The sequence below is a fragment of the Hippoglossus hippoglossus genome, chromosome 15 (genome assembly GCF_009819705.1).
Source record: "Hippoglossus hippoglossus isolate fHipHip1 chromosome 15, fHipHip1.pri, whole genome shotgun sequence".
In the NCBI taxonomy this organism is placed as follows: domain Eukaryota; kingdom Metazoa; phylum Chordata; class Actinopteri; order Pleuronectiformes; family Pleuronectidae; genus Hippoglossus; species Hippoglossus hippoglossus.
The window spans coordinates 16659150-16676551 of NC_047165.1; the positions used below are offsets into that span (position 1 = coordinate 16659150).

At 39.3% G+C, this 17402-nt stretch overlaps 2 protein-coding genes across 2 annotated transcripts in view; both read left to right on the top strand.

The window, feature by feature from the left end:
- The window catches only part of LOC117775636 (interferon-induced, double-stranded RNA-activated protein kinase-like), a 13352-nt gene extending 12149 nt beyond the window's left edge, over positions 1-1203 (top strand). Inside the window, exons 12-14 of the mRNA XM_034608971.1 lie at positions 26-121; positions 801-863; positions 1075-1203. Of these exons, the coding sequence (XP_034464862.1) occupies positions 26-121; positions 801-863; positions 1075-1203 (288 nt within the window). The remainder of the gene's footprint in view (positions 1-25; positions 122-800; positions 864-1074) is intronic.
- A 1828-nt stretch (positions 1204-3031) lies between these two features.
- On the top strand, positions 3032-12850 carry LOC117775716 (interferon-induced, double-stranded RNA-activated protein kinase-like). Its single transcript, XM_034609083.1, has 14 exons — positions 3032-3286; positions 4682-4807; positions 4884-5027; positions 5669-5801; positions 6152-6231; positions 6434-6524; positions 8604-8662; positions 8789-8908; positions 9010-9135; positions 9224-9419; positions 10042-10182; positions 11716-11814; positions 12030-12086; positions 12348-12850. Exons 1-14 carry the CDS (start codon positions 3180-3182, stop codon positions 12483-12485), a joined length of 1617 nt encoding a protein of 538 aa, XP_034464974.1. The 5' UTR covers positions 3032-3179; the 3' UTR covers positions 12486-12850.
- The last annotated feature ends 4552 nt before the right edge of the window (positions 12851-17402 follow it).

Consider the following 17402-nt stretch of genomic DNA (forward strand, 5'->3'; position numbering starts at 1 on the left):
TTTTTATACTGTGTTTTCATGACAGAAGAGCAGGAGCACTTATGACAGAAAAGTGGACATATTTGCTTTGGGGTTAATTTATTTTGAACTTCTTTGGAACCTGTCAGGAGAGAGGAAACTGGTGAGTTGTTCTCAGACACATTATGCTATAAACTGTACAGTGTCAGTTTTACACTTTAAAAGTTCTAAGATCACTGTACAGTTCACACTACACTGTAAAAAAGTTAATTTTTAACTGCAATTCTATGACTAAATACATTTTGTTTACAGTTTTTGTTTTGTCAAATTACAATAAACAATTAGTAAAATAACATGTTTGGTTTTTTTATTTACTTGCCAATTACGAAACACAGCTCAAAACTGTAAATGATATTGACAAATATTTGGAACTTTTAAAAGTGGTAATGTTTCTTACCCTGTAAAATTTAAAATAAAGTTGGTTTACAGCATTTCATGCAAGTATATTATTGACAGAATGTTGTTTTTTAAACGGAACAATATAGAGCAAGATTGAGACAGTTATCATCTGCTCTGCAGCGAAGTTCACCAATGACCAATCTAGCAGAAATTTGGCACACTTAAAATCAAATAGGAACAACCCATTTGAGGGTTAAAATGTGTCTTCATGTCTTCAGCTACTATATTGGGACATTTAGCAATAATGCACATATAAGGACCCAAAACCCAAGCAGCTAAATCGAAAACAGTCATCAATCACATTATTATTTATGTGTGTTTTCATTTTTTATCACAGAAAACACATATTCTTCCTTGCTTTTATTATTTTTGCTGAATTTCAGATTTGGGAAGATGCCCGAAACCAGAAACTTCCTCAAGGATTTCCTCAAAATTTTCTCCAAGAGGTACAGAAGCTTTCTTTCATTTTACTTGACACATGAAACAGTTTTTTCCACAGGTGGCAGCAGCTCGTGATGAAAAGCCACAGGTCAGTAGTTGAGGCTGAGGTTAAGTGTACTTGGATTGGTTGCCTTAGTAAATTCAACTTGGGGGACAAGTACTGATATTATGGAGAAGATAAAAGCTTTATTTATTTATTTATTTTTGTCGTTGCAGAGTCAAATTATAAAGTCAATGCTGAGTTTGAAGCCAGAGGACCGACCAGAGGCTGGTAAACTGAAGAAGGACATAGAAGATTCATTCACCACACCCAAAAACATGCCTAATAAAAGTAATACTGTCTAAATAAAGGAAACAAATACTCAAACAGAAGACAAAAACATGAGTCATCACAATCAGGAGTCATATTCCGTAATACTTCATATGTTAAGGGGAGTGTCTTTTGAAATTAATGAACTGATGTGACGTATTTTATTGTGATTATGTAGTGTGAGCAGTACTTCACTGACTGGAAGGGGCCCATCATGTATTTTATTATCTGTCAATGGAATTTTAGATTAAAATTGCATCATTATTCATGTTTAACAAATAATCATGGCATGGCTCTACAGTCATTTTGACAACTGCTGTTGGAATAAGTTACTCTTTGTTAGTTAAACGTGTTAAAGGGAGGTCACATGGCTGCATTTACAGTTCCTGACAGAATTAGATAATCTGGGTGTGTACTCTGGGTGTGGGCATGTTGCCTGTGTTGTTGGCACAGCGCTGGGCTTAAGACAATAAATTTAGAAATATCCCAACTATGATCCGACTCTGTTCTCATGTTCTTGAATGGCCCTCAGTAGAACTCACACCTCCGCTAAGGTCGAACAATCAAAGAAGTTTGTCTAGTTTGTATAGTAGAAATAGAAAAGAAAAAAAGAAAGTGGTCTGATAACATAAATTATTTATAGTCCTAAACAGTGGACATGAAAACCAGTGTAACATACAGTATATTTTACTCTTAACTACAAGTATCTGCTCAAGATAAATAAACTTAACACAGTTTTATAAAGCAACACATAATATGTCAACTAGGAAGGCTTCAGGTTAACATCAATAAACAACAGTTCAGTCAGACAACTCACTTCATCACTTCCCCAGATATGATTACATTGATATAATGGAGAGTGATGAGCAAACATCTTTAACCCCCCCCGTCGGAGCCTACAGATGGATGCTGGTGAGGGGCTGAATCGACAGGCAGGGCAGCAGAGGCGCCGAGAAGCAAAGGGGAATATGGGAGATTGCCAGTTTGGGAGGGTGTGTATGACAGGATTGTGGAGAGTGAGGCACGTCACAGGGACACGCCTCAGAGCAGTGCAGCTCGAGTTGACCAAACTAGCTCGCATGTGCCACTCCTAAATATCCGCCTAGTAAATTTGGCTGATTTTAAAAAATCTGTATTTTGTATATTCTATTTTATGACTTTACTGCCGGTTTTTATTTTCATACCTATCACTTACTCTCATTTCTAACTCTTATAAAAACATCTGAGGGTGTTGATTGGTTCAGATAAGAGAAAGTCATTATCAACCATATACAGATGGGACATTACAACCAATAACACTGAACCTGCAGCTACTGGCACTTACTGCAGTGTGGTACATTAATATAATGTTTACGTATTGTCTAAGCACAGTGAGGAGGTATCACACCTAAAATTGATTAATCTAAGATCTGTAAAATATTTGGTGTTTTTCTTTTGTACACACAAAATAGAGTTTAAGTTACATTCTTAAGTTACATTAGTCTATGTAATACATACACAATCAAAGAATTGTCCTTGTGTGTGATGAAATAAGAAATTGTATTAATTGCCAACCTCATTGTTAAGTTATTATATTTACCTTATGTATTTTTTATCATTTATGTTTTATTTGAACAATGTATTATACTTCTCATCTTTCATTTACATTTTCTTGACATCATATATACTTTGTTCTGATGCCTAAAGTTTATATTTGTATTATTATGTATTGATTTTATTATTCATGGTTTATTATGCCTGTTTATTATTATACCGAGAGTATCATATTTCCTTTGTCCCAGTGTAAAGTACAAAAACAAAAAAACTGATGAATGTGAATAGTGTTCATCCGGGAGGAAATCGAAACTCTGCACAGTGAGCTGAAACGAAAGAGGAAGTGCATGTGTACGCAGAGCAGTGAGAGTTGAACACAGGTGAGAAGGAGACCGAGAGAAACACGTTCACCTTCGTGCTTTGTTTGCTATGTTTTTTTAACGGAATTTAAGATTGAATTTCGACCGCTGCGTCGATAATGGCAACTGTAAACTACGTAGCTGAGCTAAACGAGTACGCACAGAGAACAGGCTCCGAGGTGATTTTTGAAGAGGTGAGCTCCGAGGGACCCGACCATGAGAAGAAGTAAGTTTATACACACGTGTTAGATTAAATCATGACACTATTAGAATATCACGACTTTAAATATACAGCTGCAGGGTTGTCCCAGGTTTTTACTTACAGTTCAAATCATGTAGAGGGAATTCAGGTCATCTGGGACACCTCAGCTGTCTGTTTATCTCCCGTTCCAACTAAATCTAGTCAGCAGGACTTTTACTATAAGGTAGAATGGACATCACATGGCTGAAATCATTTGACTTCATGGGGGTCATGTCACAGAAAGGGTCAATCAGAACAAAGACCTCCTGAAGAGATGTAACATATGATCGGCAGTTGTCAGACAGGAGTAAATGGTAAACACAGTCTGTCCCTGTCTGTTTAAACTTATATCTAGCACATGATCAGTAGCTCTCCAGGACAGAGATGATCCCAAAAGTACAGAAGAGTCTGTCCTGTGGTCGGCAGCCATATGTTTCATGAAACATGTGAAGAAGACAATATGCTGATCGATGATGATGATGATGGTCTCTCACCTGCCACGACTGTTTGTTCCCTGAGTCGCCCAGATAGAATGTTTTAGATTAATTGTATAGTTTCTTTATTTAAACTAGGGTTCTTTATGAAATAAATATGACTTTTAGATGTTAATATGAATTAATGACTGCCATGAATAATATAAATGTTTTCATTCATTTTCTCAGTAATTTTTTCATAATGCCTAAAAATTGGTAGTATTTAGCTTGTCATGCATAAAGCAAGGTGGTTTACGCTTTTTTTTAACAGCATGATACAAGTGTCCCAGATTATCAAATTCAGGCAGAATTTTCTTTATTGGCTCTGAGTATATCGCCATTCTTTCTTCGGGTGTGGTTAGAAAACTTCTCAAGGATTACAGAAATGTATAATATGTTGATCTAATGTGTAAAACAAATATCAGAATAAGTCATAGAATTCAATATTGCAAATTCACCCCTATATTGTTTTGCACACATTAATGTGTCCTTTAATTGCAGCAGAAATAGTCTGCTCACTGCCTCTGAATCAATAACATCTTTATTTGTAAAGTCAGCAGTGAAGAGTGATCAGGTACATGTGATAGAGGAGTTGCACAAAAAGAAGAGTTCAAGTACCTCAAACTTTAGCTGTTTGAATTAAGGATGCAGGACTATGTTTTTCGTTTGCCTCAGCACATTGTTACACTTTCAGCTTTTAGACGTAAGCATAACTGAACTCTATTTTCTTTAGTATGTGAAGAACTCACAGTTGTCACAACAAAGACAATGAGTTCAAATAGTAATTCCTAGAGGCAGGAAGTGGTATCATGTGTACATTTACGTAATTTAAACCACTTTCCCACCCCACTAATGCCTTCTCAGGTCAACTTTACTGTCTGACAAAGATTTGACAATTTCTCCATAGATTCACCCAGAGGGTAATCTGCAACAGTGAGGTGTATCCCGAAGGTGTGGGGAGGAGCAAGAGGCAAGCCAAGCATAATGCTGCTGAACATGCCCTTAGATGCTTGTTGGAGAACCAACCTGCCAGGTGAGTATATCACAGTGGCAATTCATGGTTTCATTTTGATGTGTCATTAATTTGAAGTGCTACTTGTTACTTGCAGCAATGTGGTAAATAACCAGAGTGTGAATGACAACAGCTTTGAAGAGACAAATTTCAAAGGAATTCTCAACCACTACTGTCAGAAAAAAAGCCTCGCCCATAATTACATCCAAGTGAATAGAAGCGGTCTACCACATAGTCTCCAGTGAGTACAACTAAACCTACCTCTGTACGCTGAATATACACAACTGAACTGTATATAAAGATGGACAACGTCTCCACTTCCTCAGAGAAAAATTAAGCCCAAATATCCCAGATAGGGGCACTGCTGCCATCTGGTGATTTTGACGTTTTTTAGAGGCAGTCTGCATGTAAGTGATCATGGTGTGGAGCTGCTGTTTCAAAGTTCCACTGATACACAACAAGGTCAATCACAAATCAGTCTCAGTCATCATGAAGTTTCACCCTGTTTTTTTTAGCATCAAACAATAATTTAAACCAAACTTACCAAGAAAATGATCCCTTGAACAAACAATCAGTTTGGTAAGAATTACCTAAAATGATGAAACCATCTTTGACAAAAACTATCTGAGTTTTTATTTTGGTCCATGTCCCATCCATTAACATGGAGGAGGCAGGATTTATGAATATATACTGCAGCCTGTCACCAGGGGGCGATAAAAATGATTTGGCTTCACTTTGGGGGAGCAGTCAGGTCTTCCATCTTTATAAACAGTCTATGCTGCCTGCAGATACTGTTTGAAAACTCATGATAGATTCAAGAAATAAACATTTTGACACATCATGATTAATCTAAATCTAAATATTTCCTCCCTGTCAACGCAGATTCACCTACAAAGTAGTAATCAAAGAGAAGGAGTACCCTGTGGGGGAGGGTAAGACTATCAAGCAAGCCCAACAAAATGCTGCTCAGCAGGCCTGGTCTGCTCTTCAACAGCAGTCCGACTGGGACAGCAAGGTATTCAATAGTTTCTTCTCTCTGTATTATCAAATATAATAACTAGGAGCCAAGCCAATGGCCCATCTGGCCATGTTAAAGAAAGTGGGGGAAAAAATCCTGGATCTGCCCGTCTGGATCAGCTCCAAAAATGTAACGTGTTATTTCCTGGGTTGTGCCCCATCCCTCCACAAAATTTCATGGAAATTGGTTTAGTAGTTTTTGAGTAATCCTGCGGACAGACATTTTTACAGCAAACTGTAGCTGTGATAAAGGCTCATATTAACAGTGGCAACAACCTTTTGAATGAAATGGCAAAATCCAATCGTATATATATATATATGTATATATTGTTATGTCAAACACTTTAGGTTTCCTTGAGGTCCAATGTGTCCGAAGATGATGATCCCCCTATGATGTCATCAACTTCAACCTCGACATCAACTTCACTGTAAGCACTTATGGACATTACTAGGAGTACAGATTATGGTTAACTACTGTAACTATTTAGTATTTATATGTACTGAGCACTAAAGTATTACTGAAATATCACCATATACTGAGAATTTACATATACTGAGCGCTAAAGTTTTATTGAAATATCACTATTTTCTGAGAAATCTGTGCTTATGTCTGTCATTGTTTTCTGCTAGGGAACCCACGATGTCATCATCACAAAGCGAACCAATGAGTACAAGTGACTCCATAGTATTCATGGACTCATCAAACCCTCTCAATGATCAGGTCTGTTCTCTCATATAAAAAAATCTGTTTACACTCATCAGGAGTACTATATAAAGAGGGAAAATAGTATTGTCAGAGGAAGAAAGGTTAAATTTCGTCTATGTTGTAGAGACCGACTTTGTGCCACAGGTTGTCATGTGGGTGTCTGCTTTTATATTAAAAGCCTTGATCATAAGGCATTTAAGCCAGGTAGTTAGATTTTACTGCAGGCTATAGGTACTAATACTGACTTATAAGTCTGTATTAGTACCTATAGCCTGACTTATAAGTCTGTATTAGTAACTATAGTCTGCTGCCACCACTTTAAAAACTTGTGGCAGCAGATTCAAAGACAAGCTGCGTTTTCATATCAGTGATTTACCCTGTTGATAAATTAAAGGGCTGCCACTCAGCTGATATATAAAATGAACTAATTAATTGCATGTGTTCTTTTGAACATTTAAATTGTAACACCTTATACATTTGTTGATGCATTGCAGGCGTCCTTAAGGTCAACTGTGTCTGAAAGTGATGCACCAACACCATCATCACTGTAAGTTTCTTCAGTGACTCTGCTATTAAATAGATTGTAGAGCTTCCAGTAAAAGTAAAGCTAAAGGCTGTTAACGTTGTTTTCTTCCAGAGAGTCTGCTGAGCCACAGTCACAAAGCATGGCAACAGTTTCAAATGACTCGGTAACGAACCCAACTAAGGATCAGGTCTGTCTGTTATCGCTCTAAAACTGTATATATAATATACTGTACAGCCTGCATGATAATAATAGTAGTTAGTTAGTTAGTTTTGTCTTTGACAATTTAAGGAAAAACTTCCTGTAAATGCAGTGCCAACGACCAATTGAGATCTCACCTTATCAATAGACCATAGTCACACTGTGTCTCATAGCACACAGTGTGACTATGGTCTATTGATAAGGTGACCATAGTCACCTTATCAATAGACCATAGTCACACTGTGTCTCATAGCAGAGTCACTGAAGAAACTTACAGTGATGATGGTGTTGGTGCATCACTTTCAGACACAGTTGACCTTAAGGACGCCTGCAATGCATCAACAAATGTATAAGGTGTTACAATTTAAATGTTCAAAAGAACACATGCAATACATTAGTTAATTTTATATATCAGCTGAGTGGCAGCCCTTTAATTTATCAACAGGGTAAATCACTGATATGAAAACGTAGCTTGTCTTTGAATCTGCTGCCACAAGTTTTTAAAGTGGTGGCAGCAGGCTATAGGTACTAATACTGACTAATACAGTTCATTTTATATTTCAGCTGAGTGGAAGCACTGCTTATAAGTCAAATAAACACAGAGAATCTGACAAACTACTTTCATTTCACAGGTCAATAACTGATCACCAGTTGAAAAGAAAATACATATTTAAAATGTTTCAAGGTTAAACGACCTATTTGGTAGCTCATTAGCTACTATTAGACAGCAGCAGCTAACGTTAGCATTCAACCACTTCCATTAGGGCTGTTTTCATAGTTAAATATATATGCACATCTTTACACATTTAGGCTGTAAATAAAGTTCTGAGTGTGATGTGACTATAAAATGTGTGAATATGGTCTCTGGCGGGAGCAGCATTATATCATACCTGAGGCTTAAAGCTATTGTATTATGAGGAAGAAAAAAAAAATGCATGAATACTTTCATATACAGCCAACGTTTAGATGAACTAGTATTTGACAAATCTACAAATCTGACCACATGTAAAAACATGCTAATGTAAATAAACTTAAATTGGTGGGGACCTCTGAATCGCTGCCTGTGTCTTCTACATCCTCCTGATTGGCTGGAGAAGAGATGCATGTTCCTCTTCATGGTCACAACAAGCCTATGTTAAAAAACACATAGGATTCATATTTTTTATACTGATAGTGATAACTCTTAATACTGACAGTACATCATACAGAGGGCTAAATTATTGGTCAAACACGATAATTATCATCCATCTGGCAAAACTGGAGATCCTCTGACAGACTGTCGCTGTAGCTACTCGACATTGTGAAGGACATACACACGTCCAAAACCATTGATTTTAAATGTATATCTTATATTTACTTTATCCTCTCAGGTTGCTGTGGAAAACGAGGGTAGGGCCGATAGTGTGAGTAACACACCAACCAAGTCCAGGTAAGACTAAAAGGCAAAGGATTGTGATGTACACATTTTATTTTCTGGTAATTGGTGTAGAGTCATGTACAAGACATTACCGCGTTTTTTTTACTATTATGGTTAAAAAAGTGTAAACCTCTACAGATTTACATCACAGTTTGATTCCATAAAGTCTCTTGGAAAAGGAAGCTATGGTCATGTATACGAAGTAAGAGAAATACTGCTGAACAAGAAGTATGCCCTCAAGATTGTCTGTGGTAAAAAGTAAGTTGAGTATGCAACTCTTCAGTGCAGTGTACATATTTGTTCAAGTAACTTTTCAGTAACTGATGCACCAGGATTGTTTTCATTAAAAAAATTATCAGAAAAGCTCTGCGAGAGGTGAAGGCATTATCAGACCTTCATCACACCAACATTGTGCGATACTACACTTGTTGGATGGAGGATACAGGTTACAAGCAGAACAGTTCAGCAGACAGCAGCTCTTCTCAGTAAGTCTCATCCACTAATACGTACTCTTTTTATTTACTAAAAATTAATGTGTGACATTGCACCAAATGTTTTTTTGTTTCCTATCAGGGAATCATCGCCACAGTTCCTTTACATTCAAATGGAGTTATGTGGCTCAAAAACACTGAGACACTGGATAAATGAGAGGAATACGAGAACTCTGCCAGAATCCAACAGACGACATGAGAGTCTAACCATCGCTCAACAAATAGTCAGTGGAGTCGAGTACATTCACTCCAAAAAACTCATCCACAGGGACCTGAAGGTCAGACAAAGTTCTTCTAATGTCTTTAAATGACTAGTACAGATTTGTGATTCGTGTACCATCAATGTGTTTTTGTGTACTTCCACTTACATCCCACACATTCAGGATACATGTGGAAGGAAAACCCCTGAAGCAAGTCACTTTATTTACCATATGAAGCTGTTTTAGAATGAAAATTCTCAGGTTGTGTTTGTCTTTTTTATTTTAATGTTGTGCCTGGATTTTTTTAATTCGTTATATAAGGCTGAGTTTCTCAGACCATATTTTATGACACAGTTCAACATTTACACACCAGGTTTTTATTCTTGGCTAGATGCAGAAAATAAAGTATCAGACAGGGAATCCATTGAGCTGTTAAGACATTTCACTCTTTCAGTCTCATACATGACATGATCTGAGGGTCATTCTTTTGTATTGATCATCTCGATATCCTTACATTTCATGGTGAATCCATTAGATATTGTGGTAATTTAATTTGGAAGCAAAAGAGGATTGCATTTCATCATCGTTATGTCATCGTCATTATAACTAGAACGGCACTGTGTACCTCCTTGGTGGAGGTAATTACACATCATTGAAGGAGCTTGATGTTGATTGCTGCTTTTTTCTTTCCAATGGTTAGCCTGCCAACATCATGTTTGGACAGGATGGAGCAGTGAAGATTGGAGACTTTGGTCTGGTCACTGCTGATGATGTCGACGATGAAAATCCAATGGAGAGAACTAACAAATCAGGAACCTTTTCTTACATGGCTCCCGAACAAGTGAGATGCCTTTGATTTTCCTGTATTATTGGTTTAAAATGCATCCAATGCTCCCATCCTGTACTAATTCTGTGATACAACACATCCCTCATATAAAAGACAAACTTACATCAAATTCAGTAATTGTATTTCCACACACAGACTGAGTCAGTAATGTTGAGATCAGGTCTCTGTGGTGGCTGATGGTTATGCATGATAGATAAGAATCTAATCTAAACATCTAATGTGTCCAAAGCACACACACACATTATGGTATTTCTATATCACCTGTCTCATCCCGTCTTCAGATGCCAAATTAATAACTGTTCTATCGAGACAGTTAATTTGCTTCACCAGGGCTCGCTGTCACCTGTCTTCACTGGAGGCAGTGAGAATTGTGACATAAAGAAAAAGTATACATCTAAATTTCAAGCTCCTGTTTACTGTCGAATTTACTCTCATTTACAAACCATCATATAGACAACAGAGACAAAAAACCCAGTATGATAAAATACAACAGGTCCAGATAGAGAACAAAATTATAAATATATATAGATTAGATGAATCAACAATCAAGAAAATATAATGCAATAGTATTTCAACAATGTTATAATATACATTTCAGTTTTCACTTTGCACTGGAGGGATTAATAAATACATAAATAAAAAATGAATGCTCTTCTCTCATGTCACGGAAAAAATATAAGACAAAATAGAATGTTTTTTAATGTGCATCCTAAAATAAAGTGTTCAAATTTAGAAATAAATGTAATAAAAAGTGTAGAGTTTTGTTTCACTTTTTCTTTTTGTTAAAAAAAATATTTGCTCATCGAAATTCATAGATTTGATTCGCCAAGTGGCGTCACATGAGATGATTTACCACGAATGCAATAGGTCTATCACAATTTCACAATTCTCAGTGATTCATCAGGGTCTTTGTCACGGCCCACCTACTAGTTCGTGTATACAGTAAACATCCTGTCTGTCTAGACCAATGCTACACAAACATTTCAACCTCTGACATTTCAACCTCCCCAAAGAAAAGGTGCCAGAGTCTCGGGACCCCCATTATCCCTGAAGTTGGTTGAAGCATGTTCTTGTTTTTTATTTTTAGTTACAATTATAGCTAAAATTTACATTTTTCAAATTGTTTCTGGAAATCATCTTGTCATTAGTGTAAATATTCTAGAGGCCTGTAGAGGTAGTTACACCTTACTATGCGTTTTCCTTTGAATTCTCATTCATCATTATATAAGGAGACTAAGATGAGTCCAGAGTGCAAACAGTTACAGCTTTACACATTCAAAATTAAGAATTGAAGACAAACAATAGGAAACTATTTAAAGCAGTTTGAAGATTGCACGGAAATTAAATTTATATTATACCGGCCAAAGAATTTAAAATAAAAATTGTTACAAATGAGAAAAGAGAAAAATGAAATAAAATATTTTAAAAATAGAATCAAAATAGTCAGTAGTGAGTCAGTTACTTATGAAATAACTTGTTAATATAAATGCAATATCTTAATACTGTGTTGTTATTTTACTACACAAGCTTGAGAACATCTATGACCGGAAGGTGGACATATTCGCCTTCGGGCTGATATACTTTGAGCTCCTCTGGAAAATGTCTACTGGCCATGAAAGAGGGAAGGTGAGTCGTCAATGTCCCGAATATTATTATTAAAGTGTCACCAGATAAAATCATGACACAGGCCAATGTCGGGTGCTTAGAGCTTTAATGTTGATCTTATTTAATCTTTCCTGCTTTTATTTGCAATGATCAACAGAGAATTATTATTTGAATTATCACGATATCCGAAGTTTGGTAACTTGCCCATTCATTCTTTTTATCACTGCATAAACCAGGTTTTCGGAGATGCCAGAAATCAGAAGTTCCCCAGAGAGTTTCCACTTTCTCAAGAGGTAAATATCCATATTCATTTTATCCTAACTTCTTCTTTCATCACATGAAGAAGCAGTGTTTCCCTAAGTGTGTCAGTTAGCCATGATGGTCAGCAACAGAGCAGCAGGGAGGCTGACATATAATATGACAGTAATGTAAAATATCAAGCAGCACACACAGCAGTGTTATGAGAAGATTTTAGAAATGCTGCAGCATGACAGAATTTCTTGGTTGAACAACTGTAATTAAAGCTTTTACTTCTGCTGTTTGTTTTTCTCCAGGAACAAATAATGAAGTCAATGCTGTGTAAGGAGCCAAAACAACGAGCTGAAGCAAGTGCTCTAAAGGCAGAGCTGGAAAAGTTGGCTCACATTCTCAACCCTCAAAAAACTGAACATCAGCAAAATGTAACAGTCTGACAGTCACACACGCAGGAGGTTATAAACATCTGTCTCCTCTGATTATACATTTTGATGTTTTATGATTTTTTTGGCAAACAGTTGATGGCTTTTATTGTGCTTTAACCTGAGATCTGTAGCCTACAAACAACTCACACTCAACTACACACACACACACACACACACACACAGGTTGAATGCACTTATTGTAAGTCGCTTTGGATAAAAGCGTCAGCTAAATGAAATGTAATGTAATCTAATCAAGTGATATTTTATTCAATAATGGAAATGTCTTCTATGTTATGTAAAAGTGTTTTAAATCATTACAGCCATTGCTTTGTATTGATTATCATAAGGGGGAAATAAAATTGTGGTTATCTATTTGTTTCTGACTATCTGCTATCATGATTGTAGGAGCCATAAATATATGAAGTTAAAGAAGAATATTATTATTTTGGTTATGATACAATGTGTGATGTAATACATTTTCACAGATTTCAGTGATTTTTTGATTAGTATGTCATACAGAATATTGGGCCGGACCTCAGCCTCTCAGCGACACATTTGTTTTCTTGAAGTCGCTTAAATGGTTATATAAAGTTTTAACTTTGCATGTAGACAACTTGACAGCCTTCTCTACAGGCGGCATACGGCTGCACTAAGTAAAAACATTAGTTTTATTTTTAAACACAAGGCCAAAAAAAACAAGTGATTAAGAAGGATACAGATGTGGAACAATACCAGAAACCAGAAATTTACCCTCATGAGGGTTTTTTTCATTTTACCTTAAGTTAGGACTTGTTTTCCTTACGAGGACAAAGAGCATGATTGCGAAAGTCATGACATTTTAAGTAAGGTAAGGTTCAGGGTTAGGGTGAGGCAGGTAATGAGTCAATAATGAGTATTACTCATGTTGTGGGGACCTACATCTTTTTACACAGTCAGCTTATGGGGACTTGTCTTCCTAATTGGGACAAAAAGCATATCCCCATAACAAAAATGGTTAATTTTAAGATGAAGACATGTTCCAATGTTAGGTTAAGGTTTTGGTTAAACAAGTAGTAACTATGGTTATGGTAAGTGTCCAGGAAGTCAATGTAATGTCCTCAGAAGGTATGGAGACATTACTTTGTGTGTGTGTGTCCAACCTGGAATATTACCATGTGGATGCAGTAGGTGCAGTTGCAAGATGGTTTGTAGTTGAAACTTGGATACAGTGATCCACAGCTGCAGACAGCCTGTCAGGACTACAGAGACACATCCCACTGGAATGAGGGTCGTTTTGTTCTGTGCCATGAACAGTCAACTTGACCAGTTAACACTCAGTGGAAGTTGGGTGATGCAGCAGGACATAGCCCCTAACAACCAAAGTTACTCTACCACAGAATCACCTTTTGGAGTCAGAGCCTCGACCTTAACAGAGCAGAGACGATGTGAAATGACATCCAGACTATTCTGTAGGAAGAATGATCCAACAGTCCTCCTGATCACTGTGCAGGTCTGATCCACAGCTAGAGAAAGACCTTTTTTTGTTTGATGTTGTTGCTGCCAATGGTGGTTTTCACCAGTCACTAAGGGGTTCACTTATATTTTCACCAGCAGTGTGAATATTTAAGGGATGTATTCAACAAAGACCAATTAATCTCGAAAACCTGAGGTCATATTATTTTATTGTCACTGATGTTCACAGCAGGACTCACCACATGAGGGCAGTCTAATGTTTCCTAATGTGTTTTGATAAAGGAAATGTTGAGACAAGCAAGAATATATCAGAAATACTTGCAGAAAATATACACTGTTGTGTTTTTTACATTACATTATCACATTACATGCATTTTAGTTGACGCTTTTATCCAAAGCGACTTCCAATTAGTACATTCAACATCTATGAAGGGCCAGTCGGGTTCAGCATCTTGCCAAAGAATGGCAAGAAGGCATGGGCTGGAATTGAACCAAGATCAGAGGGTTGAGGGCCTCGCTGCAAGTACCGCAACCTGTCAGTAGGCCCCATCTCAGTATAACCCAAACACCAAGCACAGTTACAGTAAGCAGCCCCAGACTTGACCTGCCAACACCAGCACCCCAGCATATACGTCAGGATGACCTGCCAGAGGCACCCTTCCTCCAGTTTCATGACTCCCTCAGCAGGTCAGACCACTCCAGACCAGAGTGGAGACATTTTTCTGAGCCAAAAATCCCACAATATCAAATGGGTGAGGACATTGGGAACTATTTGTTACGTTTTGAACGTATTGCCAAAACCTGGAAATGGCCAGAGAATGAGTGGGCATGTCGACTCGTTCCTCTGTTGTCTGGGAAGGCACTGGAGGCCTACACTGCGATGGATGAGGAGAAAGCCCACTGCTATACTGACCTCAAAGCAGCCCTGCTGATGAAGTTTGACATCTCACCAGAGACTTACCGGCAGCAGTTCAGGTCAATTTCTGTGCCCTGTGGTGACCTGAGCAGCACACCAAGGAGCAGATGGGGGAAGCCATCATCCTGGAGCAGCTACTCCGTGTACTCCATTTCGAGGTGAGGACCTGGGTGAAGGAGCATGAGCCAGTGGAGGGACTTGCAGCTGCCAAACTGGCTCTTCAGTACATCAATGCCCGGAGAGGAGGACCCGCCACACACCCCCCAAGTGCAGCCCCCCCGTCTACTGGTCCAGCCGCCTCATCCCAGGTTTACAAGAAGAGCGACTGACCAGGAGTTTCGAGGTAACACCGGCACTACAGCAAACCAACGACCATCTGGTAAGGACTTTGTTTGTTTCTATTGCCAGCAGCCAGGCCACAAAGCTTCTGTGTGTCCCATACGCAAAGCTAAGGTCACAGGCGCTTGCTATGCACCCCGGCCTGAGCTTGACCCCACGGGAGATAAAGCTAGAGTTCAACGTTATAAATCTGTGACTGTCAATGGGTAGCAGGATATTGTGGGCCCCCTTGTGAAAAGCAGTGGTGGCCATCAATATATTTTAGTAGTGTGTGACTATGCCAGCCATTTCTCAGAGGCCTTTCCCCTGCGCACTATCACTGTAGCGTGGTGGGAAGGCGGGGATAGGGAAAGGTTGCCACAACGCCACCTGGGGAGTTCCACCTCCAGGAAATACTAAAATATGGTGAGTGCAACAGCACATGTTACGTTTGAATCACGGGGCAGGAGACGTGTTGTACTAACAAGAAATTACTTTAATATAACAGAAATAAATACAAACAAAAACACAATGAAACAAACAGAATAACAATTTAACATAAGAAATAAAACACTTTTGACGAGCAACCAGGGACAGGGCTGGGACCACGGCGACGACAACCAAAGAAAAAGGGGAAGGATTAATAAACTCGCCACCCGTGACACAGCTAACCAACAAAACGGGTTGTGAAGAAAACCCCTCCACCAGGAATTGGGTCGCCGCTTCAGGCCCACAGCACCTGACCAACAATAAAAGGATAATTACAACATGTCCGAATTTAAACAATACAAAAAACCAACCAATATAAACACAATGTAAATGTGATTTAAAGGTTGCTAAAAACTAGGCGTCCCTCCGTGGTGATCACTCCACGCACCGTGAAGGTGTAGCGTGGAGAGCCACAGTGCATGAAACAGTACTTTTTAAGAACGACACACTTCCTTGGTCCTGAGCCAGGCAGTCTTTAACTGTGGAGCGGTGCTCCTATCAGCCGCAACAGTTCATAAAAGTGTGTTTAGGACGGTGCAATTTCCAGTAAAAGCCTAAACAGCAGGTCCGTCTGAGGCGTGGTGGCCAATGACGGCCGACGAAGGAGCAGGGCCTCTAGAAAGGCGAAATAAACAAATTTAATAATTAATATGACAACATAACAGAATTTGGTGAATAATGGGGCCATACGCGCCACCCTGCAAGCCAAGGCACAGTCACAGCAACCCGAAGGGTGGGAGTTTCCCACAGCCGTAGATGAGTCCAGCTGTAGCATGACATAAACAGTCAGCTGGGGTAATATAAGCAAGAGACGGCAGACAACGTTACTTACAAAGCAGACCCGCAACTGCACCCCGAAGGTCCCCCGGCGGAGCGATCCCACGCCAGCAGTCAGTCACGCTGCGTATGAGGGGGGATATTTAGGGGAGGCGCTGGCTGTTGCACAAACACGCCAAATTCCGCCGCGGCTACAGAAATAGCTCTTCCACGCTATCCAAGACCCACTGGCGAGGAGCGGAAACGGAAGAAGGGCGAGCCAAACACAGCCGCCTCTTTAAATACGGGACGCCTAACGTCGCCTAACGACTGGTGCGCCATTGTAACAGGTAGAGCGCCCCGCAGCGGCAGGGAGGGAGCGCGCATCTGGCTACAACTGCTCCGGCAGTTTTGCATGCTCTGGTACAACTGGTTTCCCGAGTTGGAATTCCAGATGAGATCTTGACAGACCAGGGGACCAATTTCACCTCCAGGCTGATGCAGCTCTTTCACAAACAACTAGGCATCTCTGCAATTAAGACCACACCTTACCATCCACAGACAGATGGGCTGGTGGAAAGGTTTAATCAGACACTGAAGAGGATGCTACAGAAGTTTGTGAATGACACTGGCAGAGACTGGGACCGATGGCTGCCATTCCTACTTTTTGCCTATCGAGAAGTTCCCCAGGCTTCAACAGGTTTCTCCCCATTTGAGCTACTATATGGCTGGGACGTACAGGGACCATTGGACCTGCTCCGGAAAGGCTGGGAGGCCCCTTCCTCCACTCCAAGTGACAGAGGGGTGGTGCAGTTTGTGCTGGAAATGAGGGAACGATTGTCTAGATCAGGGGTCACTAACAGGCGGACCACGGTCCGGGTCCGGACCCAGAAGCCGTCCCGTACGGACCCGGACCTACAGCCAAAACAGAAGGTTATGATTTAAAACCTGACGGGGCGCTTCTATTTGTAACCGGCGCAGCTTTTGTAGTCTTTACG

Excerpts from the sequence above, each read along its gene's own strand:
- LOC117775716 (XM_034609083.1), top strand. The coding sequence starts at position 3,180 with ATGGCAACTGTAAACTACGTAGCTGAGCTAAACGAGTACGCACAGAGA. Across the intron at positions 6,232-6,433 it reads ACCTCGACATCAACTTCACT|GGAACCCACGATGTCATCAT; the intron begins GTAAGCACTTAT and ends GTTTTCTGCTAG. Across the intron at positions 9,420-10,041 it reads TCATCCACAGGGACCTGAAG|CCTGCCAACATCATGTTTGG; the intron begins GTCAGACAAAGT and ends TCCAATGGTTAG.